The 24,223-nt window shown below is 49.0% G+C and overlaps 1 protein-coding gene across 4 annotated transcripts in view; it reads right to left on the minus strand.

The window, feature by feature from the left end:
• SEZ6 (seizure related 6 homolog) overlaps positions 1 to 24,223 on the minus strand; it is an 85,062-nt gene that overhangs the window by 44,233 nt on the left and 16,606 nt on the right. Inside the window, exons 4-5 of one of the 4 annotated variants that reach the window (XM_042442402.1) lie at positions 14,379 to 14,538; positions 7,031 to 7,169 (exon numbers count right to left, since the gene is read on the minus strand). In XM_042442402.1, the coding sequence (XP_042298336.1) occupies positions 7,031 to 7,055 (25 nt within the window). In that variant the 5' untranslated portion in view covers positions 7,056 to 7,169; positions 14,379 to 14,538. Of the gene's footprint in view, positions 1 to 4,496; positions 4,801 to 7,030; positions 7,170 to 10,770; positions 11,125 to 14,378; positions 14,539 to 24,223 lie in introns of those variants that run through there. The other 3 variants (XM_042442403.1, XM_042442404.1, XM_042442401.1) reach the window with 3 other exon arrangements.

A 24,223-nucleotide genomic window follows, 5' to 3' on the forward strand; every position in this document is an offset into this window, starting at 1 on the left:
CTATCTATCTATCTATCTATCTATCTATCTATCTATCTATCTATCTATCTACCTATCTATCTATCTATCTATCTAATCTACAGTATGACCCCTGTATCTCCAAGGTTACACTCCAAGATCCCTGAGGATACGTGAAAATGGGGATGATAGAGAACCCTATTATTTTCAATGAGACGAATGACTTCTGGCCCAGGCATACCATAGACTCACCCTGGAGGACCTAGAGATGCCTAGAGAGGACACTTCTCAAGGCATTCCTAGACACTTCAGCGTGATTTATGGTATCTTTGGTCTCGAGGTTGCCCATAGAATTGCTCTGGGGGATAGAGAAATGCCTAGAGAGGACACTTCTCTTGGTATTTCTATGTCCTTCAGTGTGACTCTATGGTATATTTGGGCCACAGGTTGACCACAGAATCGCTCTAGATGACCTTGCAATGCCTAGAGAGAACACTACGCATTTCTAGGTCCTCCAACTCAATTCTATGGCATGCTTGGGCTAAAAGGTGACCCCGGAGGACCCAGAAATGCCTAGAGAGGACACATTTTTCCACACATGGATACTGAATCTGGGGAGAAGAGGCTTACAAGATTTTCTGCCTCGTGTCATTCTTTCCTGGATCTTGTCCATTGGACTCTACTAGACAATCTATTGAATCCATGATTGGGCAGTGAATGGACTTATATAAATCCATTCTTTTCAATGAATCTTCTTAAATGTGGACTTGTCAAAGGCCAAGGTGCATGCTTGGCCCCAGGCAGCCCCATATCTTGGGCCGCCCCTTCCTCCAAAATACAATATGGGCTGCGACCAAGCCAGAGCCGATCTCTGAACCGCGATATAGAAACGCCGCTCACCCCCATCAGCCAAACCTGTGACACCTCCGTGTCTCTTGGGAAAACCATTATTTCAAAGCGTATATGAGTCGATAAATCAAGAACACGGGGGCCTGTCAAAAGACTGTGATGAAAGGTATTACTTCGACGCTTGTAATGCGGTGCGTGTGTGTGTGTGTGCGAGAAAGAGAGAGAAGGAGGGAAGGAGAGGAAGAGAGAATAGATTCCCCGAGGAGAGAAAACAAGAACCGTCCTAAAATCCACACACGGATTTCTAGAAAGCCCCAAAGGCGAACAAGGTGCGTATGCGCTTGCGTTTTCAAGATGCCAACCCAACTTGGGAAATACTTATTTCTTTTTTGAAAGGAATTTGGTTCTACATAATATTTCCCCCCATAAGAATCAATTTATCCATCAAACATGCCATACCAATCGCTTTGTTTAGACCACAGAACATTTCCCCATATAATAATCAATCGATCAGTCAGTCAATCAATCAATCACAGCCCATTCCCCCACACCACTTTGTTTATACCCCATAACATTTCCTCCCTTAACAATCGATTGATCGATCGATCAATCACACCCCATTCTCTCCGTCCCACATTGCTTCCTTTATACCCCACCTTTCCCTACAAATAGTCCTGACTCCAGAGAAGGGCTCTTGAATCCAGGGGAATTCTTTCTTCAACTGTGCAAAAATTGATGCATCGGTTAAGCTCCAACTGAGACTAGAACTCAGGATCCAGCCTCGTCATAAATAAAGCATCAGGACATGAAGGGTGTATGCCAAAATACCCCAAAGGCAATAGATCGTGTCTGGTTTTGGAAGCCAAGGAGGACAGCCCTGGTTAGTCCTTGGATGGGAGACCACCAACAAATACCTGGTGCTCTTGGCTGCATTTCAAGGGAAGGGACTGGCCAAACCACCCCTGAAAACCCCATGAAATGTATGGGGTCACCATACGTTGACTTGAAGGCATATACCCTGATCTGACTTTGGTTCCTTTCCCCCAAATATTGCAAACTAGAACTTCCAGAGCTGACTGCCAGACCCAGAATCCTCCAACCAGAAGGACTGCTAGTCAATAGCTAGACTCTATTTCAGAGGAAGGAACTGGGAAACCACCTCTGAGCCTTCCTGGCTTAAAGAAACCCTACAAAATGCACCTGGTCACCTTCAAATCTTGGAAGCTAAGCAGGGTCAGCCTTGGTTGGGACCTGGATGGAAGACTGCCAAGTTATCCCAAGCGCTGTAGGATTCCTACAACCACCTCTGAGCATTCCTGGCTTAGGAAAACCCTCTGAAAAATCCATAGGGGTCGCCATAGGTGGACATGCGACTTGGAAGCCCATAAGACATCCAGGACCATTCGAAGATACCCTTTGCAACCAAGCTCTCCCTCATTTGAACCTTCTAGGTCTTGGGGGTCTTCAACCCAATAGTAGAGGACCCCTTGTTTTTCCAGAGATGATCCCCAAAAGCATTTTCTGGCATGGCAGAAAGAGCGAGATGGCAGAGGGGTAAGAGCATGATGCCCGCTCAGACCAGCTTGGCGTGGGATTAAACAGGTTCAGATTGGGGCCAGAGAGGGTCAAGGGACAGAAGTAAATCTGGATTAAGAAGAGGACACCTCAAGGAGACTTACGGCGCGTGTCTATTAATGTGACCAGGTTTCCAGCGCAGCGATAAGGGACCAACAAAATTCACGACGAGGAACAAGTTGGCGCACTACCGACTGAAATGTCAAAATTTATGGAAGTATTGATTGCAGATAATGTCGCCATGTGTTTCTCCGTAGAAATTAACATGTTGTCCCTATTCATTGGTTACACGACGCCCCCGTTTCTGGCTTGAAGGAGGACACACATATTGCAAAATACAAGGGTTTCGTCTCCGAATCTGGTTCGGTCTCCATATAAATGGACAAGCTTTCCAGCCTTCAAATAGGGACAACGCTTCTAATAAGGGGTCCGATAAGGGATAAGATTTGCGACCCTCAAATAAGGGGCTTCCTTATAATAAGGGATACCATCCAGCCCTATAATAAAGGACAAGTTTTCCAGACCTCAAATAAAGGGCATCTCTTATAGTAAGGGACACCAGCCGTTCCTATAAGGGACCTGCTTTCCAGTCCTCAAAGAAGGGACCGCTCTTATGATATGAGAAGCCTGCCAGCCCTAAAGGGACAAGCTTCACGGTCCTTAAAGATGGGACAACCGTTACAATAAGGGGCTGGTTTTTCAGACCACAGAGAAAAGAAATCCTTTATAATAAGGGATGCCTGCTAGTCCTATAAAGGAGAAGCTTTCCAACCTTCAAATAAGGGTCCTATAAGGGGCATGCTTCTTAAATAATGTCCTTTATAATAAGGGAAACCAGCCAGCGCTATAAGGGACAGCTTTTCCAGCCCTCAAATAAGGGGTGCCCCTTATAATATGGGACCCTTGGCAATATGATAAGGGGCTAGATTTGTGACATCGTATGGGATGCCAGCCAGCCCTATAATGTCTGGAAAGCTTGCCTCTTACAGGGCTGGCTATCTTCCCACATTTCCCAAGCCGCCTGATCCTTAAATATGGGACAGTCCTTACAATAAGGAACCTTTGCCAGTCCTATAAGGGACAAGCTTTCTGCTCCGCAAAGACGTCTCTTATGATAAGAGAAGAAACCAGCTAGCCCTATAAGGGTCAGATTTTCCAGCCCTCAAATAAGGGACGTCCATTATGATATGGGAAGCCTACTGGCCCTATTATTATTTCCAGACTTCAAATAAAGCACATCCCTTAAAAGAAGGGACACCTTTGTGTGTATGTGTGTTTGTATATTTTGGGAGGTCGGTGGGAATGATCTCAAGACCTGGATTCTCCTTTTCCCTCGTCTTTCCCTAAACGGCTTCCACCCCAAAAGGCAACGAAACAAAAGAAACCGAGTGAAGGAAGAACAACTTGGAGAAGAAGTTTGGTCGGAGGAGGAGTGGAGGACGGTTTTTGGGAGGAAGGGTTGCAAAAGGCAGTCCAGAGGAGGAGGAATAGAGACAGGCTTCAATGGGGTTGTTTCTTTGGGGGGAAGAGGTTGGCAGCTGGAGGAAGGGGCTTGTCATCCAGGGCTGGAGGCATCCAAAAAAGGCACACATTCACACCAGATGCACCACTGGCAACCTCTGGAAACCACACAAAAACACCTCCCTCGCCTGCCTTTGTGTACAATTGCTAGCCTTTGGGGGGGGGGCTGCATTTGGGGGTGTTGTTGTACAGAAGGAGAAATCCATTCTTTCCCCAAGGAACCCATGAAGCAACCAGTCAGACAATAAGAGCCTTGGGCAAGCGTATAGCTGGAGCAATGCTAGTATTAAGATACTATTTGAACGATTGCAAAAGCAACCCCCTCAGAGCCTCTTCTGGCCCCCAGGCTCGAAAAGGGGGGGGGATCAGAGGAAGAAAGGATTGGGAAAGGAGAAAGAAGAAGAAGAAGAGGAGGAGGAGAGGGATTGGGGGACCTGAGGAAGGCAATTTCTGCGAAGACGGAGGGCGGGTGGGTGGGTGGCTTGGCTTTCCATGTGTATGTATTCCTTGGCATGCGATTCCAGCCCTTGTGCCCATCTTGGGGTCTCCATCCCCTCCCCCCCAAAACAACAAGGAGGACCCTCATGGTTTACCTTGAGTCCGGAGCCCGAAATCCGAGGCCAGGAGGAGGAGGAAGACCCCCCTCCAGCCCCCCATGGCCGCTCCTCCCTTCCTTTTGGGGGCTGGGGGCTGCTCTGCTGGGCTCTTGGGGGACCCCTGGCTCCGGCTCCCCTCCAGGGCTGCTCCTCTCCTGGCCGAGGCTGCGCTCCTCTTCAGCACCAGAGACAGCGCCTTACCGTAAGCCTCCGACAAGCGCCGCCCGGCAATCTAGCCCCAGAGGAAGAGGAGGAGGAGGAGGGCTCCGGGGGAGCTCTGCCCCTCCTCTCCTCCTTCCCTCCCTCCCTCCTTCCTTCCTTCCTTCCCTCTCTCTCTCTCTCTCTCTCTGATTCTCTTTGGGGTCTGAAAGCCCAGCCGCCCCCAAGTCCTAGAAGGCAAGCCAACCAAGAAAGTCAAGAGCCTTTAGCCTTTTTGCCCTCTTCTTTCCCTACCTCCTCCTCCCTTTCTTCTTTTGCCTCTTCTTCCTTCTAGCCCTCCTCCTCCTCCTCTTCTCCCCTTTTCTTCCCCCCTTCCTTTCACATTGTTTCTTCTTCTTCCTCCTCCACTCCCTTCCCTCTCTTCTTCTTCTGTCTCTTTCTCTTTCTCCTCCTCTTCCCCTTTTCTTCTCCTTCTCTCACATTGTTTCTTCTTCTTCCTCTCCCTTCTCCTCCTCCTCTCCCTTGCCTATTTTCTTCTTTTTCTTTTTCTGTCTCTTCCTCCTCCCCTCCTTCTTCCCCTCCTTACATTATTTCCTCTTCTTCCTCCTCCATCTCCCTCTTCCTTCCCTCCTTTCTTCTTCCTCTTCCCCTATGAAGCTTATTTGCCTCTTCTTCTACCTTCTCCTCCTCTTTTTCCTCCTCCCTCTCTTCCTCCTCTCCTTTTCTTCTCCCCCTTGTTCTTACATTACTTCTTCTTCTGCCTCCTCCCCCCTCATCTTCCTCCTTTTTCTCCTTCCTCTTCCTCTTCCTCTTCCCTCCTTCTTCTGCCTCTTCTCTTTCCCCTCCTCCTCTTCTTCCTCCTTCCTCTCCTTTCCTTCTTGCTCTTTCATTATTTCTTCTTCCCCATCCTCCTCCTCCTCCTTCCACCATTTTGCAGAGTTTCCCTCCAAACTCCATCCCCAAAAGGACAAAGGCCTCCCAGTCCAACCAACCTGGGAAGAGGCTGAGGCAATGGCTGCCAACTGGGCAAGGCTGGCTTTGGGGTGGGATGAAGCCAAGGGAAGACTTGGCATCCCCTTTTGGGGAGTCTCAACTCCCTTCCATCCATTACTTCTCCTTCTCTTGACCAAAGCCCCCCACCAGCCCCTGGAAAACGCTGACCCAAAGACTCCCCTCTCCTCCTTCGCTCGGCATTTCAAATTCTCCGGATAATGAAGATGGCTTTTGAGCATACAAAGGACAATAAATTATTACTTTGCGCTCAATAAATGCCAAGGCTGCCGGCAGCTGCCTCAGCAGCAATCTCTGCTCAGAGGAGAAATGGGGGGAGAGAAAAGGGGTGGCAAGGAGGAGGAAAAAGAACTTCATGATCATTACGGAGGGAGAACCAGTGGACCTCCGAGGCAGGAGACTGGGGCCTTGCTGGGAGACATGGCGGAAAAGTGGGCCAGAGAATCCACCTGAGCTGGAGATGGCTCCCAAAGCCCCCAAGAAGATTGGGCTTGGCTTCAAGAAAGAGCCCGGGGTTGTGGTTTTTATGTTCCCTTGGCTGGGAGGGAGAAGGGAAGTGTATTTGATGCTCTCTCTTGTGTACAATCTTCCACCAGGACAGAGCCATTCTGCAGCTCGAGGCAAAAATTAATTTCCCGTGATCCAATGAACATCGTGTCGTACTTTATGGTGGTTTTGCATGGAGCAAAATGGAGGGATGCAATTGTCACCAGCCCTGAAGGCAGGAGGACCAGGCATCTAACTGCAAGGGAAATGTGGGCCATTCAAGAAAAAGGTGGGATGTGGCCAAATCAAAGCAAGAAACACTCCTAGAAATATTGAAACTTCAGCCTTGAATTCCAACTGTTGTTTCAAAAAGGCATGGGTGAGAGACAAGATCCTTTCTGTGGGCAAAGGGGGAAAGTCCAATAGGTCAGAGATGGGGCGGATGTTGCCTCTGGTTGCATACTGGGAAGGGGGACCATTAAAACCCAGTTTGGCTGGAGGATTAATAAGGAGGGACTCACCTAGACCGTCTCAAGTCCCACAACAGAGGAGCCATCTTAGATAAGACTCCGTCCTTTAAACTCACCAACCTTTCCTCTTGAAATGGATGCCAGGATACACAACATTCACCATCCAAGATCTAGAGACTCGCCGTTTTGAATGCATGTCCTCAAACCCTAACAATAGGGAAATCTCACTCCAGGGTGGCAATGCCTATCGCGCAAACTCCGTAACACAATACCTATCCTGCTAAAACCTATCGTGCAAAACCTACGATGCTCCATTGACCCCGGTTCATTTTTCAGGAGGCAATGTTTGCCTGACAGTGTGTTCCCAAAAGAAGGGGACTTTCTGAACTGTGCCGTCTTTCTCACCTCGGTCTCCTTCCGGGGCAACCATCCCACGCGCCACGAAACCCGAGCGGCGGTCCTCTTCATTTAATACAGCGAATGGGTTGCAACGGCTTCCGGAAGGCTGCTCTCTTCTGCCCTGGCTCGTTTTTTAAAAACCTGCCTTTAAAAAAGAAAACACCATAAAATAAGACACTCCAGAAAAAAAATAAATGACTTTAAATTGAATTTTAACCTCCTACTGAGGTGGAGAGATTTGATGGGAGATTTGATTTGAGTGTTGAGAGTTTTCCCTTGGAGAAGGCAGATGGCATTCAGGAAGATCTAACAGGGAGATTGCCCCAAGCTGAGTCCTGGCCCTTTCTTTGGATGCCGGGGAAAAGAAGGGGGGGATCGGCATGAAATTTGGCTGTTTATTTAAACATGTACAACATTAATTGAAATCCAGATGGGTTTGGGAGGGAGGGAGGGAAATGATATTTGGAGCAGGAGGCTCTGCAATGTTGGCTCTTGCTACGGAAAGAGATGGCACCGTACCTTTCCATATTTATATATATATAGTATGCTGGTAGGATCTATTATCTTAATCCATCACCTGTCAAGACTGCAGTCTTACATATGTGATCCAATACAGGCATAGGAGACATCACAGAGTTGGAAGGGACCCCCAAGGGTCATCTACTCCAACCTACGAGGAAGACACAACTACAGCTCTCCTGAAAGATGCCCGTCCAACGTCTCTTTAAAGACTTCCAAAGATGGAGAGCCCTCCTCACCTTCCCAGGCAGCCCCTTCCACTTCTAAGCATCTCTCACTGTAGAAGAGAAATGTTTTACTCAGTGCTTAGTGGGAATCTCCTTTCCTTTACTTTGGATCCCTTGGTTTGTGTTCTAGGGTGTCACTGGTTTAAGTGCTGCAAACACCGTTCCTATTGACTCCTGGGATTTGTAGTTCCGTACGCCTGCTCTGCCCAAAGGTGCGGGTGCCTCGCTGAACGGCAGATCCCCGAATTCTGTGAGATAAAGCCATGGCGGTTAAAGTGGTGTGAAGCTGCATTATTTCGACAGTGTAGACACACCCAAGGAAATGGTTTGGCAAAAAGTCATTGTGAGGATGCATGAGAACAAATCTAGTCCAGGTTATGGATAGGATTCAGGTTGTCGTTGCTGTTGTTAGATGTTTGTTGGTGTGCCTTTGAATCATTTCAGATTGTATCATGGGGTTTTCTTGCAAGATTTGTTCAGAGAGGCGTTTGCCATTGCCATCTTCTGAGGCTGAGTGACATGCCCAAAGTCACTCAGTGGGTTTCCATCACAGGGTTTCTTGGCAGGCTTTGTTGCGAAGGGGTTTGCTTTGGCCTTTCTCTGAGGCTGAGAGAGCATGACTTACCCAGCGGGTTTCCTGGCCAAGCCGAGGTTCGAACCCTGGTCTCCAGAGTCATCGTTCAATGCTGGTTGTTCGGTGTTTAGAGGCTGCTTTTCTCCACCTCTCTCCTCCTCCTTGCCTTGTCAAAAGTCCTGCCATGCTGGAAAGTGAGTTGCTCTGGTCACAGCGGTGGCTGACTGCAACGCCGTCCAGAACAAGGCCGGATCTAAACAGTTCAAGGGAAGCTCTTCTGTGAGCAAAACGCTCGCTCCCAGGCCTGGCCTGAGGCGCTAGCCATTAAGCCAGCCTCTCCGAAAGAGCTCAGCGCCAGGTTGGGGGGCAAAGCTTTGATCCCCCGGTGCCTCTTGTGGGTGCCAAGCGGGCAAAAGGGGGAGCGGGATCACAGGGCTTTTGCAACTACAAAGGCTGGTTGAAGTACGCCATCCTGGCTGTGAAACACGGCTGTTATTTTTAGGAGGCATTACCTGTCTTCTTGCTTGGATGAGCCTTCCTTTCTCTTTGTGCCAGCTCAGATTCGGAAAAGAAATGACTTTCAGGGAGCAGAAACGGGGAGAAGAGGTCGCCATTTCCTTTCTGAATCTGTTTGGGATGAAGATGGTGCCTCCATGTTCAGGTGCGGTATGCGCCTGTGCACCAAAATGGAGCATATTAATGACAAAGCAGGACCCTATTGCTTTCACATTCTATTTAATGAAATTGCTGGCTACCGCAGAAAGGTGATATGTGGTTGGATCCGGGCCACAGAAAGGAAAACCTCCAACCTGTGGGCCAAATCCAGACTCCAGAATTGAACTCTGGCAGCTTTGTCTGTCTTTACCTTTGGTCAGCAATTAATCAGATGCTGAAACTCAGGTGTTTTTTAGCAGGGAAAGAAATGCAGGATGGCAGCCTTGGCAGATTCTGCATGAATCTCCTTTGCAGAGTGAGAAAGATTTGCATGAAGCAGAAGATCTCATTTGCAGACTGGCAAGGCTTTGCATGGAATGAAGCTCTTGTTTCCAGACTTTGCATGGCACAGGAACTCTTCTTTGCAGACTGACACGGCTTTGCATGGCACACAGGTTCTTATTTGCAGAAGAAGAAGAAGGCCTCCTGTTTGCAGACTATGCCCTGAACGTTGCATGGAACAGGAGCTCTCATTTGCAGACTGCCTGAGTTTGGCACGGACGAGGAGATCTCATTTACGGACTGGACAAACCTTGTACAAAACAGGCGCCCTCATTTGCAAGCTGGCAAGGTTCTCCTGCAAGAACTGTCCGGAAGGAAAGCAAAGATTGATGCTTAAGAATTCTAACTGCGAGGGTGGCGACCTTTTATGTTATGCTTTCGTAACTGCGACCATGAATTCCAGCCATTGTTTTCAAAGTAGCTTCGGGAGCATGGATGAGAGGGCATTAAAATCCCCTCCCTATGGGCAAAGGTGGCAGGTACAGGTGGTCAAAGACAGTGATTGCTTTTGGTTGCATGCAGGGGGGAACCTTTAAATTAAGGGTGGGCAACAAGCTGCCGAAGCGCTAAATATGACCTGGAGCTATTCCTAAGCCCCCCAAGACCCTCAAAGCTAGTCTCCCTTCCTCTTGAAATGCCCTCCATGCCGGCATCACCGCGAGGCCCTGCCCATGGCTAAATTTGGCATCTCTTTAATCCTTTGCTGCTCCATAAATGTTTAATGCAATAAAGCAACTTAAGGAGGAAAAGGACTTGGGGGGGGGGGCAAGCCGGCGAAGAAGAAAAGGAACCGAAGCAGGGCGTTTTGTCGGGGAAATTGAACTTTCTAATATGATACTATTCAAATGGGTTTTAATCGCGTCGGCTCGTCGGGAAGCGCGTTCGCAGACTCCTAATGAACCGGGGTGAGACAAAGAGAGGGAAGGAAAGAGGTTCGGATGGGAAGATAAAATGAAATGAAATAAAAACCCGGCGTTGGCTGGGGAGATAAGAGCTGGCAGATCCCAGGGGAAGACGGAGGCAGCGGGAAAGTATGGAGAAATGAGGGTGAGTCCGATTGATGGATGGATTGATGGATGAATTATTGGCGGCCATGATCCCATATCTACCTTGCATAACTTTATGCAAAAGGAATAGGAAACAGAATTAAAACACAGCTTAAGATAAAAGCGCAGCCCCATGAAAAGCCCTTCCTGACGCATGAAAGACAAGCCAAAGTCCGGTGTGAATAAAAAGGTGGAAGAAGAAAAAGGAGCAACCCAGTGGCAGGGAGTTCCATTTCCTAGGAGTAGCCACTATCTCCTTCATCCTCACCAAATGGTTCACTGATACTGTTAGGACCCTGGAAAAGGGTCTTTTCCCAAATCTGAACAGGCTCATACTCATGGAACGTTTTGGCAACACTTTGACATTTTGCAAACACGATGTACCTGAGGAAGGAAGGAGATGGCAGAGCTTTGCAAGAGCCGTTCGTCCGTACATTTCTGGCGCATACAAGCATGTTTGGTTTTTTTGCATCCTGGCACATCTGCAAAGATCTGGAGTGCAGAGAAGGAGATGGACAAGAGGGTTTAATTGGGAAGCTTGCTTCTCTTCTCAGGGAACGACGGTGAGCAGATGCGGAGACAGCTGAGTTGCCGCAAGAGTGCTGTTATTCCCGCCGTCTGTCTTTCACACACACACACACACCGCACACTTCGCATCCAAAACCCAGTCAGCTTGCTGGGACCAGAGAGGACAATCGTAAGAACAATAGCGGCTGGCATTCAAGATCCGTAACTGGTCTTCAGTGGTTTGTAACTGGCCCAAATTCGCTGATGCACCTGTGAAAATGGAAAAGCCACAAATATAAGAAATCACTATATATATTTTATCAGTGCAACTCTATGGTCAACATCGGCCAGAAGTAGACCATACTGTTGTACTGAAAGACCTACATAGGCAACTCTATGGTCAAGTAGACCATACCATTGTACTGAAAGTGGTCAGCATCTGCCAAACGTGAACCATAGGATTCCTCTGGAGGACCTCCATATGCCTAGAGAAGTGCAAGCCTTTAAGCAGAGGTTGGGTGGGCATCTCTTAGGATGCGCATCCCTGCCTGGCAGCGGGTTGGACTAGATTGCCCTTGGGGTCCCATCCAGTTCTACAGTCCTGATTCCATGACGCCTCCACCGAATTAATTAATTAACACATTTCCAAATGCCCATCTGGCAAGGAGGCGGGCACGTCTGCCGATCGCTAGGCAACCTGCCCTTGAACATGCCAGTCTCTCTGAGTCGCCCCCATCAAAGAGGAGAGATCAAGTGGGCAGGAGGCGGCTCTCTCTTCCGTGGAACATGGGTCACCATTGCGCATCCGTTCCAGAACAAGGGAGGGCCAATTGGGAAAGAGGACACAGGGAACATTGGGGGGGGGGGAGGATGGGTTTCGTTGTTATTCTTGCTGTCGAACATAATGCACTGTTGCCAGGAAGGGTGATGAACCAGCGAAGCAGGCTTGCCAGAGCATGCGTTTGCCTACGTGCATGAGCCTCTCTCTCTTTCTCTCTGTGTTGGAAACAAATAAGTAAGAGGGAAAGAGGGGGGAATGAGTGGTAACGAGGAATGAATCAAGTTGAGAAAGGAGGCGGGTTGGAAATGAGAATCTACGAGGAGAAGAATCACGACAAAGAGAGGGAGCGCTGGGGAAAGGCTGCGGAGGGAGAACATTTGGTGCATACATGTGTGCATTTCTATTCCACCTCTCTCCCAGAGAGATCAAACGGATGCAATGTATGTGGCAGTCCCCATCTGCTCTCTTAACCCTCCAACAACAATGCTGCATGGTAGGCCAGGATGAGAAAGAGAAAGGAAGGAAGGAAGGAAGGAAGGAAGGCGTAGTTGGAATCTCATTCCTTGTCATTGGTTTGTGTCTTTGATGGAGCAGAAAACAAGTATGCGCCATGTTCTCTACTCCTTCAGAGATTTCAAGAGGGCTCTATCATGTCACCTCTCTATCTTCTCCAAGCTAAACATCCCCACCTCCTTTAGTCATTCCTCACCAGGCTTGGCTTCCCAGCATTTCACCATCTTTGCCACCCTTCTCTGGGCACCTTCCAGCTTCTCCAGATCCTTCTTCTGTGGGACCCAGAGCTGGAGACAGGATGCCAGGGCAGCCCAGGTCAAGAAGGACCTGGAGAAGCTGGAAGGTGCCCAGAGAAGGGCAACCAAGCCAAATACATTCTTGCTTCCTGTTGCAATCGGAGCACTGTGTTCCTGTTGCTGCAGTCTTGTATCGCACTGGCTTCTGTGGCTCCGGCATCACAATGTTGACTCAGAAGATGGTGGCGGTAATGAATTAATAAACTATTGATGATTGCAACGCCAGCCCCGGTGCTTTCCGACCCGTCAAACCCTTCCCCCTCTCCCTGGTGCTTTGCGTGGATATCCCTGCTAAAGATGATAAAGATTTTTGCATTAGGGTCGGTCAGGCAAGATCAGTAGGGACCCAGCCTGCTTAGCGCTTCCAGATATGCAAAGGGAAGCGATAAACGGGATGCAAATCAGTGGCTCCCTGTCAAAAGAGGAGAGGAAAGGAGGGGCGGAAAGGAGACGGGAGTCGGAAGCAGGAGGGATATAGATTTCATGTCAGGCTGAATTTCCCCGGCGTAAAGAGAAGCAGAACCAAGAGACTGTCCCCAGCTTTCCTTGGTTGTTTAGGAGTTGTGCAAAAATAGTCATTGGGGGCAAAGCTGTTTCATGTCAGGCCAGAAATGCTGCAGGCGTAACAACTCGCCGGGTGAGATCAGGACAGTCGCTCTGCAAGGTCCTATGCCTGCGTTGATTTCTGATACAGAAACGGTGGGGTGTCTTTCGGCCGATGTGGAACGCCTGCCTTGACTTTACGGTCGCAGGAACAGAGCTGGGCCCGCGGTGAGACTGCACCTGGAGGTTTCCTTGCATGCGCTTTCATGCACAGGGGCCCTCCATGGCACACTGGCCAAGAGTTTGCGTTGCTTCAGCGCAGCATAAATATCCACTGGCAGGGTTAAGTGACGCAAACCCTCTGCAGATTACCGATGGCACACGATGCACGGAGGGGGCAGTCGAGGTACATGGCTGACAACCCATTGTGAAACTGCGGTGTGCAATGGACGAAAGTGTGCAATGGATGACATTGTAGGGTGCAATGGACAAAAGTGTGCCATGGATGATACTGTACTATGCAATGGATGAAACTGCAGTGTGAAATGGATGAAACTGCAAAGTCAAATGGACGAAAGTGGGCAATGGATGAAATTTCAGAGTGAAATGGACCAAAGAACTGCAGTATGCAATGGACAAATTGTGAAATTGCAGTGTGCATTGCAGAGTGGCATTCACGCACAACTATGGATGCATCTTGTGGTGTGCCTTCAAGTAGTTTCCGACTTATAGCAACCCTAAAGCAACCCTATCAGGATTTGTTCAGAAGGCTTCGAGGCTGAGAGCGCATGACTTGCCCAAGGTCACCCAATGAGTTTCATGCTCAAGCAGAGATTTGAACCCTGCTCCCCAGAGCCATAGCACAACGCTCAAATCAAGCTTGCCAAGTCGGAAATGACTTGACGGCACATAACGACAACAAACATAGCTAATGATTCTTAACTATGTCTGTCATGCAGGATCTCGATACAAAATATTTACGGATATCCGGCTTTCCTTCCAGTCTGGAACTCCAGGCAGCTTGCAGCAGCAGCAGCAGCAGAAAACATAATTAAAAATTCACAGTATATGCAATCGACAAAGTAATTAAGCGCTAAAAAAAAAATACAAACGAATGAGAAACATAAAGAGGAGATATAAATCCTGTTCGTTACACAAGGTGTGTTTCCCCTAAAGAATGGATTCAGAAAGGCCTGCTAAAACTTTGCTAAGAAAGGAGAGCAAGGGAGGCTCTAGCCTAATCTCTTTAGGAAGGGAGTTCCAGAGTCTGGAAGCAGCCACCAAGAAGGCCTTGTCTGCTCTGTTCCTGTCAAATGTACCCATGACGAAGATCTCGAAACGTAGAAACTCACCACAGACTGGAAGCCAAGAGTGCATAGAACATCTCCGCTGCACAGACCCACTCCTCTGAGTTGTGTTGTTCTTTGTGGCCTGGCTGTCGTCGTTCCCGTCTCCATACCTTCTTGCATGGAAAGGAAGGGGATCTTGCAGTCGCTCTCCAGCGTGTGGAACCTATTTTGGAGAGAGAATCCAGGACTTTGGATAGGAGTGCCTTGTTTCCCTCATGAAAAGTCAATGCAAAAGCTCTAGCTTAAAGGAAGAAACTAGCAGAACCACCTCTGAGGATTCCTGGACTAACAAAACCCCCAGAAACTCACAGGTTGCCATAAATCAGCAAGGGACTCGGACACCCAAAATCTGACTTTGGTATTTCTTCCTCCAGATGCTTCAGGCTGGGACTTCTACAGCAGGAGAAAAGGGGGCCATTTTGGACTGTTGCTCCCAGAATCCCCCAGCCCTGAGGGTCCCAAAAGAAGACCCTTCCCCAAGTGCAGAAGGATTGATAATGAATCCCAAGAGATGGAAGCCATAGTTCAAAGGAAGGAAGTGGCCAAACCACCTCTGAGGATTCCTGGCCTAAGAAAAACCTATAGGATCTTGGAAGCTAAGCAGGATCAGCCCTGGTTGGTACTTGGGTAGGAGATCAACAAGGACTCCCAGAGCAGAGGCTCTATTTCAGAGGAAGGAATGGGCCAATCCTCCTTGGAGGATTCCTTGCCTGGATAAACCTTTGGAAAAATCCATTGCCATAAGTCGACAGGAGATTTGAGACACTGTCTTTGGGGTCCCACTAGAGAAGAAAAGCCACCTTAGACCTTGATGGGACACCAGACTCGGATGGGAAAAGCCATCTTGGCACACGATAGGGCAAAAGATGGTGAGTTTTGCTGCGACCTCCTGACATTTGCTCTAGACTGGCCACATTGCACTCATCTATCTTCTCCTCTTTCGTTCTCTCTTTTCGCCTCTCATCCTTCCACTGGCAACCAGTTCCTCCAGCTCAGACGAGGAGGATCTTGTTGGAAAGGCGGCCTAGTGCTCTGACCTCAATCCCAACCTCATCCGCAAATCTCTCTGCCGTCATTCTCATTCCCGGCCCTGGTGCGGAAAGACCGCTGAGATAATGGGAACAATTGCAACCCTGATGGAGAAAAAAAGCCCTTTCAAGGCCTGTCTCAGGACCCCAGGTTTCATTACCCCTCCGGATTTAACCCCCTCCCTTTTCCAAAAGCCTCCTTCAAGTCCTTTTCTTACAACAACAACAACAACAATAATCATAAATACATAATTCCATTTCCAGCAGCGCAGGACGGAGGGGAGGAAAGGAGGTGTGGAAACAGGATTAAAGAAAAGGAGAGGAAATTGGAAGAGTTGGCATTTTGAGACTGGCCAGGATTATTGGGGGCATTTTCCTTCTCTCTCTGTCTCCAAAAATCTAAACATCTCTCTTTGCAAGCTTTTTCCCCCTTGGCATAATATAGATAATTGAGAGACAGCATGGTGTAGTGGTTTGAGCATTGGACTATGATGATACTACTACTACTACTGCTGCTGCTACTACTACTAGCAGTACTAATAGAATAGATAGATAACTGTGGTATAGTGGTTTGAGCATTGGACAATGACTTGGTGACCAGAGTTCGAATCCTTGCTCAGCCGTGGAAACCCCCTGGGTGACCTCTTAGCCTCAGAGGAAGGTGAGGGCAAATCTCCTCTGAACAAATCTCGCCAACCCCCCCCCACCCCCAAATGATTGCTTCGATTTAGGGTTGCAATAAACTGGTAACGACGTAAAGGCACGCAACAACAATTCCGCTTTGCTCAGACCTCATTTTGAAGATAGTGTCCAGTTTTGGCACCTCAATTCCAAAAGGACTGAAATGTGTCCAAGGTAGGGCAACTAAAATGGCAGGAGGTCTGGAAACCATGAAGCCCTATGAAGAAGGACTTAGGGAGCTGGGGATGTTCAGCCTGGAGAAGAGAAGGTTAAGAGATGACATCAGAGCCCTGTTTAAATATTGGAAGGGATGCCATATTGAGGAGGGAGCAAGCTTGTTTTCTGCTGCTCCAGAGAATAGGACCCAGAACAATGGATGCAAGCTGCAGGAAAAGAGATTCCAGCTCAACATTAGGAGGATCTTCCTGAGAGTAAGGGCTGTTTGACAGTGGAACACACTCCTTCCTCTGAGATTTTGGTGGAGTCTCCTTCCTTGGAGGTCTTTAAACAGAGGCTGGATGGTCAATGGGAATGCTTTGATTTAGGGGGATGGCCCTTGCAATCTCATCCAACTCTATGATTCTATGGTTCTATGTTTGCCATGACTTTTCTCCAGGGAAGAGGGACTCTAGAGGTTGCCAAGCGCCACAGGATGAGTGAGCAAGGCTGGCTGTTGCATGGCATCCCCATGGACCTCAGTCACCAACGGCATCCTAGCCCAGCTCTCCAGGCCTGGACTAAGCCTGGCAAAGGGAGAAGCTCAAGAGGAGATACAAGGAAGCTGGCACTGTCCTGGAGCTGGCTGGCTGGCAAACATGTACCAGGGCCCCCCTGTTTGCAGACAGGAATAGAGAGGAGGGTGACATGTTGGAATGTGCTGCAGGCGCTGGCAGGGCAGCGGAGCAGCTGTGCGCTTGTTAGGGGCTTCTCCATTCCCCGCCGGCTGTTCGGGAGTCGAGCTAATGAGCCCCGGCAGGAATTGCGTGGCACGTCGGCCACAAAGCCAAGGGTAACCAGGCTGCGATGGCGACGTGGTGCAGCCCGTGCGCGTTCTCTAAGACGTATGCACTGTGGTACATTTTTGAGTCACCTTAGCCACCTACTAACTTCAAGGGGAAACAACGGACACCGTACTCTGCTGCCATTTTGATTTGGAGGGGGAAATTTGGGTTTGTCCTCTGCTGTCCCACTTTCTAGGCTGCTTGTAAAATGTCCCGGTTTCTCTCTTTCCCTTCCACTTTCCCACTTCATCCTCTGCTTACTTCCATCGCAAACCCTCCAATTGTCTGGATTTGGCAGATACAATCCCGATCAATCTTACGAATCAGGAAGGTCAGACAAAAGCTTGGAGGGACTGCAGCAGTTTGCTTTCGCAAAACTTGCCTAATGGGAAGGGCAAGGTTGTGCCTCAGGGCAAATCATCATCATCATAATTTTAAAACGTGAACGATGATGTTCAAAAAGAAAATGGCCACCAAATCCTGTCAAATAGGATTTCAAAGTCTGACAGGAAAGTGAATCTGCGAAGAGATCCTAGACGCCGCGGCGGATAAAAGGAACGGAGGGTTTAGGTGGGAAACCGGCCAATAAGGCAGTTTGGCGCTGCTTCTAATTGCTCTAGAAGGTTCCGAATGGCTTTGCGCAGGCGCAGATGTGACCCATTTGCGCACCACGAAGAAGAAATTGCAATTGAAAGATCTTTGTGTTGAATTTATGGGGATACCTGCAAACCATCCCTCCGAAAAAATGGGTTTAAATTGTTGCTCAGTTAATCCAATTCTTAGGCACGGGACAATGTGACCCTTTCCCCATGGGCAGCGCACACGCAAAGAAAGCTTTTGGCATCATCATCATCATCATCATCATCATCATCATCATCATCATCATCGGCAACCTTAGCATTTCTTTCCAACTCTGAATGTTTTTGTGGCCTCCAACCAAAGCCTCGCGAAAGTAAGGCCCGGAGGGACCCCTTTTGTTCCATCTCTTTTTGCAAGGAAATGTCGCCGTCCCACGGCTTTTGGGAGCCAAAGGATGATATCTGGCCTCCTCCTGGGAAAATGGCAAGGCAGATGTTCCACGAAACCCACGTCACGGATCGGGCAGAAGCATTCCTGTCTGGCCAGGAGATAACTGTAGGAGAGGCTGGGGGAGAAAGCATAACATAAAACCCAAGCAAGAGCAATGGTGTCGTCCCTTGCGGCGATAATAAGCACCTGCCCCAAAGGCTTCCTGATGGGCTTTTGAGACGTCCTCCCTCCCGCCTCAATAATTGCAAGACGGAGCCACGGACCGTGTATTTTGCGGAATAGCTCCCCGCCAACGTCACGCCGCTTCCCGACAGCCCTGTCAGGCAGCTGCCATGATGTCTCTTTCCCTTTAGACATGTGAATATCGGTGCAATGAATGTCTTCCAGGCCCAGCTCTTTGGAATGAGCTTGCGGAGACACGAGGGGAGCAGCGAGAGAGATGTATTCAAGTTCAGCTTAGGTGAAAACCAGGGTCCAGGCTGAAATCTTGGACTGGGAGTCAGGGAGAGAAGGGTTCAAATCCTCAGTCTTGGAAAGCAAAGGCAAAGCTGCTCTGAGCAAACTGCACCAAGAAAACCTTGCGGTTTGTTGTCGTTTCGTGTGCTTTCAAGCCATCTCCAACTTATGGTAACCCTAAGGCAAACCTATCATGGCAAGATTTCAGAGGAGGTTTGCCATGGCCTTCCCTTGAGGCTGAGAGAGTGTGACTTGCCCAAGGGCACCCAGTGGGTTTCATGGGAATCATGTCCAAGTTCACTTGAAGGCACATAAGAATAAAAAAGCCGCTGCTGGCAACTGCATTGGATGGCACTGCAGTGTTTAATGTGTTATCATCAAACTGCATTATTTCTACAGTGCGGATGCATCCACATCCTCATCTTAGGTTCCAGAGCATTGAGGACGGGGCCAAAGGCAAAAGAAGTGGAGGCAAAATGTCGGCGTCCATTGGGCTTGGAGCTCTTCCTGCCCCTAAGTCTTAGGCAAGGGAACCACTGTGGGTCAGAATAGGACCCCAAGTGGGCCAGATATGGCCCCCGGACTCAAAATTCCCCACTAAAACTGAAACCAGACATCCTGGCCCATGATGCTTGCCTGGCTTTAACAAGGTGGACCCTGCCTTCTACCAGCTGGGTCTCTCTCCTTTGTATCTGTCCGTCCAAATAATAGAGATCTGGCCTGCCATGGCGCCCACCCCGCAGCTGCCAATTTGTATGTGCTTTCTCTCCACACATTGCACCGGCCTGCTCCTGGATATATCTCTATTTCGGCTGCCTCCGTACGCAGCCTCATGTCATCTCCAATCAGCATTCCCATCCACCAAAAGAATAAACATCTACAGAAACATATACCCAGAGGCAACAACAACAACAACAACAACAACAATATACCATCCAGCCTCCTCAACAACATCCTCATTTATTAGTCCACTACTTGCGCCGTACCTTGGCAGACCCAGATGGGGTTCCTTTGTTTTACTCATACATAGACCATCTCTGGACTGCCATTGTAAACTACAGCCTCCAATGAATTCCACCTTGCAAATGGTAGCAAGCTACTGCTCTACTCGACGCACCAGAGATTTGCACCCAGACCTTTCCTCTTAACTGGAGAGAACTGGAGAATTTGCACCTTCGATTCACGCTTGGAGATGACCCATGAGAACCTGAGAGCAGGTTTTGAGGTCTGGAAGCTACGTGGGGATGAGACGGAGCTTGGAAAGGTTCCTCCTTTTTGGACTGCAATGTCCAGAATCCTGTCTGGGGAGGGATTCTGGGAGTTGCAGTCCCCCCCAAAATAAGGAAAGTTGCAGACATGGGTATCGAATCCTCCTGGCCATAGAGACCCTCTGCTGCTTGTCTCAACGACATCTTTGTGCCAAGCTCCTCTGCATTTATCCGGAGGTTCGTTTGATAATTAATATTGAGCTCGCCGCTCTTTCACCAGGGGATGTCAATAGACCCTGGCCTTCTTCTCGCCGCTGCCGGCGCATTAAGGTCTTAGAGGAATCAATTGTAAGGGGGAAAAGAAAGAGAGAGAGAGGAAGGCCAACGCACGGCCTCCAGAGCAACCAGGCCTCGGCACAATCCAGACCAATCCGTTGAAATCCCGGCTCCTTGACACTCCCGAAAGAGAAATCCATCTTCTTTAGCGTGACACGGTGGCACAAAGGGCCGCAATCTGCTTTTAATTTCGGAAATGAGGAGATTTGCGGGGAGAGGAGAAGAACGGGGGGAAGAGAGAGAGGCAGACAGCAAGACGGAGACGGAGGGAAGGATGATTAACCTGGGCTCACGGGACGCCAGGTCGGCAAACAACTCAGAGAGGGGAAAACACACACAACAGCTCCAATGGCTCAGCCGGCATCAGCAAACAATTTGCCGTTAGGAATTAAGGGGGCCAAGATCCACCGCAAACACACAAATGGGGCGAAAACCCCCTCCGCTCCTGGTTCCCAGGTCCAGACTATCTGAAAGCTGGCATCGCCCCAAACATGCCCTCCAAGGGTCCCGATTTGGCAGACAGTCCCGACTAATCCTCTGCCATCCCACTTTCTCAGCTGCTGTTAAAACGTCCCGGTTTCTCTCCTCTTCCTCCCACTTTCTCTCTTTGTGTTCATCTTACTGCCGTTCAGTACCCTCCAACTGTCTCCATTTGGCAGCGACATGTGCGATTATTTAATAATAATAATACACGATAGTTATTCGTTTATATCACAGCTTTTAGACGACAACGATGATGACGATGACATTTTTTAAAAAGGAAGCACTAAAGGAAAACAGGGGTGAGGAAGGCAGAGGAAAACAAAGCACTGGCTACGTTTGAAACGAGAATGCATCCTTATGACTCTTGGAGAGTGTCTTGATGCCAAGCGTCTGCAACTGTTCTCCAAAATGCTTAAAATGAACTAAAATGCCAGTAATGTAGCAAACACCTGCCTTGTCCAGATCCTCCTTTTCCTTCTCTCCCTCTGGATTCTCCATATTTATGGCCTGGTTAGGCAGCCGGTCTTGCCTTCCGCCACTTGTTCTTCAGTCGCTCTCTTTCTGCATTTGGCTCGGCTAGATCTGTCGTTCCCTCGAGGAAGGCAAAGCCATTTCTGCCATTCCAGAACTCACCTTGAGAGGTTCTTCCTCTGCTTAAAAAAACATGTTTTAGCACCGACTGCAAGGAGAAACCTTCTGACACTTTCTCAGCAAGACCTGGGAGGGACGCCGGGTTCTCCTTGTATTTGCCTTTCAGCAACTTGCCAATATTGGCTGGAGCATTGGGCTCTGGAGACTAGGGTTCAAATCCCAGCTCAAGGTCCACTTGGGCAAGTCACACTTTCTCAGCCTCAGAGGATGGCAATGGCAATGAAGAAACATGCCAAGAAAACCCCACGATATGGTCACCATAAGTTGGAAATCAGATGGGTTGTCAATGGGGCAGTGAATCCACTCTGGGTTTTTGCCCGAACTTGAAAGTTCCAGGGTTTTTGGGTAACAGAAAGTGTGTTTAACCTACCCTTCCATCCTAAGATGCAAGGTTGCCAGATAACGTCCGATTTTACAGGTTTGTTGTTTGTCTCAAAGCACTGAGAGATGAAACTATAGACTGCTGGACAGACAGACGGATGGAGCAGCAGAGAGACAAGTTTCCTCCCTGCATTGATTCCCAGCAAATTGTGCAGAAGAAGCTTTTTGCCCCTTTCCAGGGCGGTCTTGGCTCTGAGCGATGGAAAGGATCTGTCCCTTGAGAGACCAAGCCGGCCGGCAATTATGCTTGCTGTCAAAGATCGCCGTCTTCTTTTCTCCACCTTGAAATTGTGCTTCCCTTTCTGTTTTTAAAGACAAGGAGGCAAAGCTGTTTCTGGAGGACGGAGCGTCTCACCCGTGAGCTCGGCAAACAGGGGTTTAAATGAGTCCATCCACCTCTCCGCCTCACTCCCTGTCTTTGCAAATTATGGCAATCTCCGAACACTCACCTCTCCGGCTTTCCATTCTTTGCAAAGCCTGGCCTGAGACTTTGGGAGAATAAGCAAGGACATAATGTCCGGGAAATGTAATAAGGACGGCTGGTGTTCTGTACTCCGCAGATTCACAACCTAGAGTTATGGATTCAGAACCATAGTCAGGAAGACTACACAGAGGAGCATCATTAGGGGAGTGCGAGAGGTGCGAATTGCGGCAGGTGACAACGCCCTCCCTTTGAGTTGTTACCTGGCGCCATCCATACCTCTCGCACTCTCCTAATGATGCTCCTCTATGTAGTTTTCATGAATACAAAGCCGTTATAGATGCGCCATTACGGATACGGAGTGATTATGGATGCACTGCTACAGACATGGTGCGGTTCCAGATACGCAGGTGGGAAGGGGCTGCCTTTTGAGTCTGGGGGCTCCATTGACCCATGGCAGAGGCACCTCCCTTTCCACCTGAATAATAATGCTGCCTGTGGGATGCTGGGAGTTGCAGTCCAAAGAAGGGACTACCCTCCAGCTTTGCTTCCTAAATTAGGATGCTTCAGCCTTGGTGGACCAGTTTACAGCTGAGAGATTATGGGGAAAACAGTCCAAAGATGGGACTTTCCTCAAGCTTTCCCCTCTAAATTAGCATGCACCACCTTAGAGCTGGAGGGTGATGGGATTTGTAGTGCTCGGCTTCTATTTTGGAGACTGGTTGACCCAGCTTAGAATCTCATCCATCTTGGCGACGCTTCGCTTGGCCGTATTTCATTTTCTATTTCCCGATCCCAATGTCTGTCCTGACCTTCTCGGGGCTCTTTCGGAGACTGATTTCTGGCTGCCACGAAGCCACCGGCCGTGAATTGAAAAATGGGGGTCGGGGATAACAGGGCCCAGGCGACACCAGCCGCCTCCGGGGATTTGTCTGCCGTGGCGTCTCTCCTCTGCGCCTGGTTCAGCCTTTCTCTCCATCTTTCTTTCTCTCTCTCCATCTCTTCAGCCGGTCTGGATTTATGGAAAGAAACAGAAGAGAAATAGCAAGGCCGGCCTGGAAAGAGGCTGCAAAAAAACACATCCGGCCCAGGTCTACACCTTGGCCTCGTCCTGTAATAAAACGCCTAAATACCTTAAAGGCATCCGATCCCATCTGATCTTGGAGGCTAAGCAGGCTCAGCCCTGGTTGGTCCTTGGAGGGGAGACCATCAATGAATACTGGGCACTGGAGGCGATGTTTCAGAGGAAGGAACTGGCAAAAGGCACCTCTGACGATTCCTGGCCTAAGAAAACCCCACAAAAATCATGACTTGAAGGCACGTATATCCCAATGAAGAAGCCAGGGGACTTTGGGAAGCTGGCATGATGTATTTTGTGCATTTTAATCAGTCCCATGAAGGCATCCCTGCTCTGTGGATTTTGGATTTTGTTGCTACATGGCCAACACTAGTACTCTGGAATAAGTTCCCTGGGGTCAGTCTGCCTCCTCTGACGGTCCTATGGGAATCGTGTGTGTCTTGCGCACATGTCACAATCCACGTGGGTTCAATCCTTGACTTCATACGGCGATGGGAATGGGAGCTAGAACTGGAGGAAAGCAAGTGGAGGAGCGCGGTTGTGTTTTTTGCGTGCGTGTGTTAGGAAAACACAAGCCCGCCTTTCCCAGGGTCTCCAAAAACCAACAGCAGCCTTGTGGGTTTCTGCGGCGCCTTCATGCCTTCCCCGAATAGGGACTCGGATGGCCCAAAAGTTTGTTTATTTCCCTTTCTGCCTCTGCCAGGCGACGGCTGCTTTGCAGGCGCCTTCATCTTCAAAGGAGGGAGCGAGACAGAGCTAAAGAAGAAGGAAGAAAGGAACAAAGGAAGGAGGCGAAGAAGAAGAGGAGCAAAAGGGGATCCCTGGTTGCTCCTGCTGGGCTTTGCAGTCCCAGAGGCCTTGCAAGAAGATGGATGCCTATATGGCTGCCCGGTTCTAGATGCTTGGCAAGATTCATTCAGAGGAGGAGGTTTGTCCTATATGCGATCATCCCTAAAAATCAATCTCTGGCATTGCTAATATATATACACATCTTGCACCTCTTTTTATTTCTTCTATCCTTCATCTCTCGGAAAGAATTGGCATGTTTTGCTTAAGGCTGGAGACAGATTTGGAGCGCCACTTGAAATGGCATTT

The sequence above is a fragment of the Sceloporus undulatus genome, chromosome 11 (assembly GCF_019175285.1).
Source record: "Sceloporus undulatus isolate JIND9_A2432 ecotype Alabama chromosome 11, SceUnd_v1.1, whole genome shotgun sequence".
Classification (NCBI taxonomy): Eukaryota; Metazoa; Chordata; class Lepidosauria; order Squamata; family Phrynosomatidae; genus Sceloporus; species Sceloporus undulatus.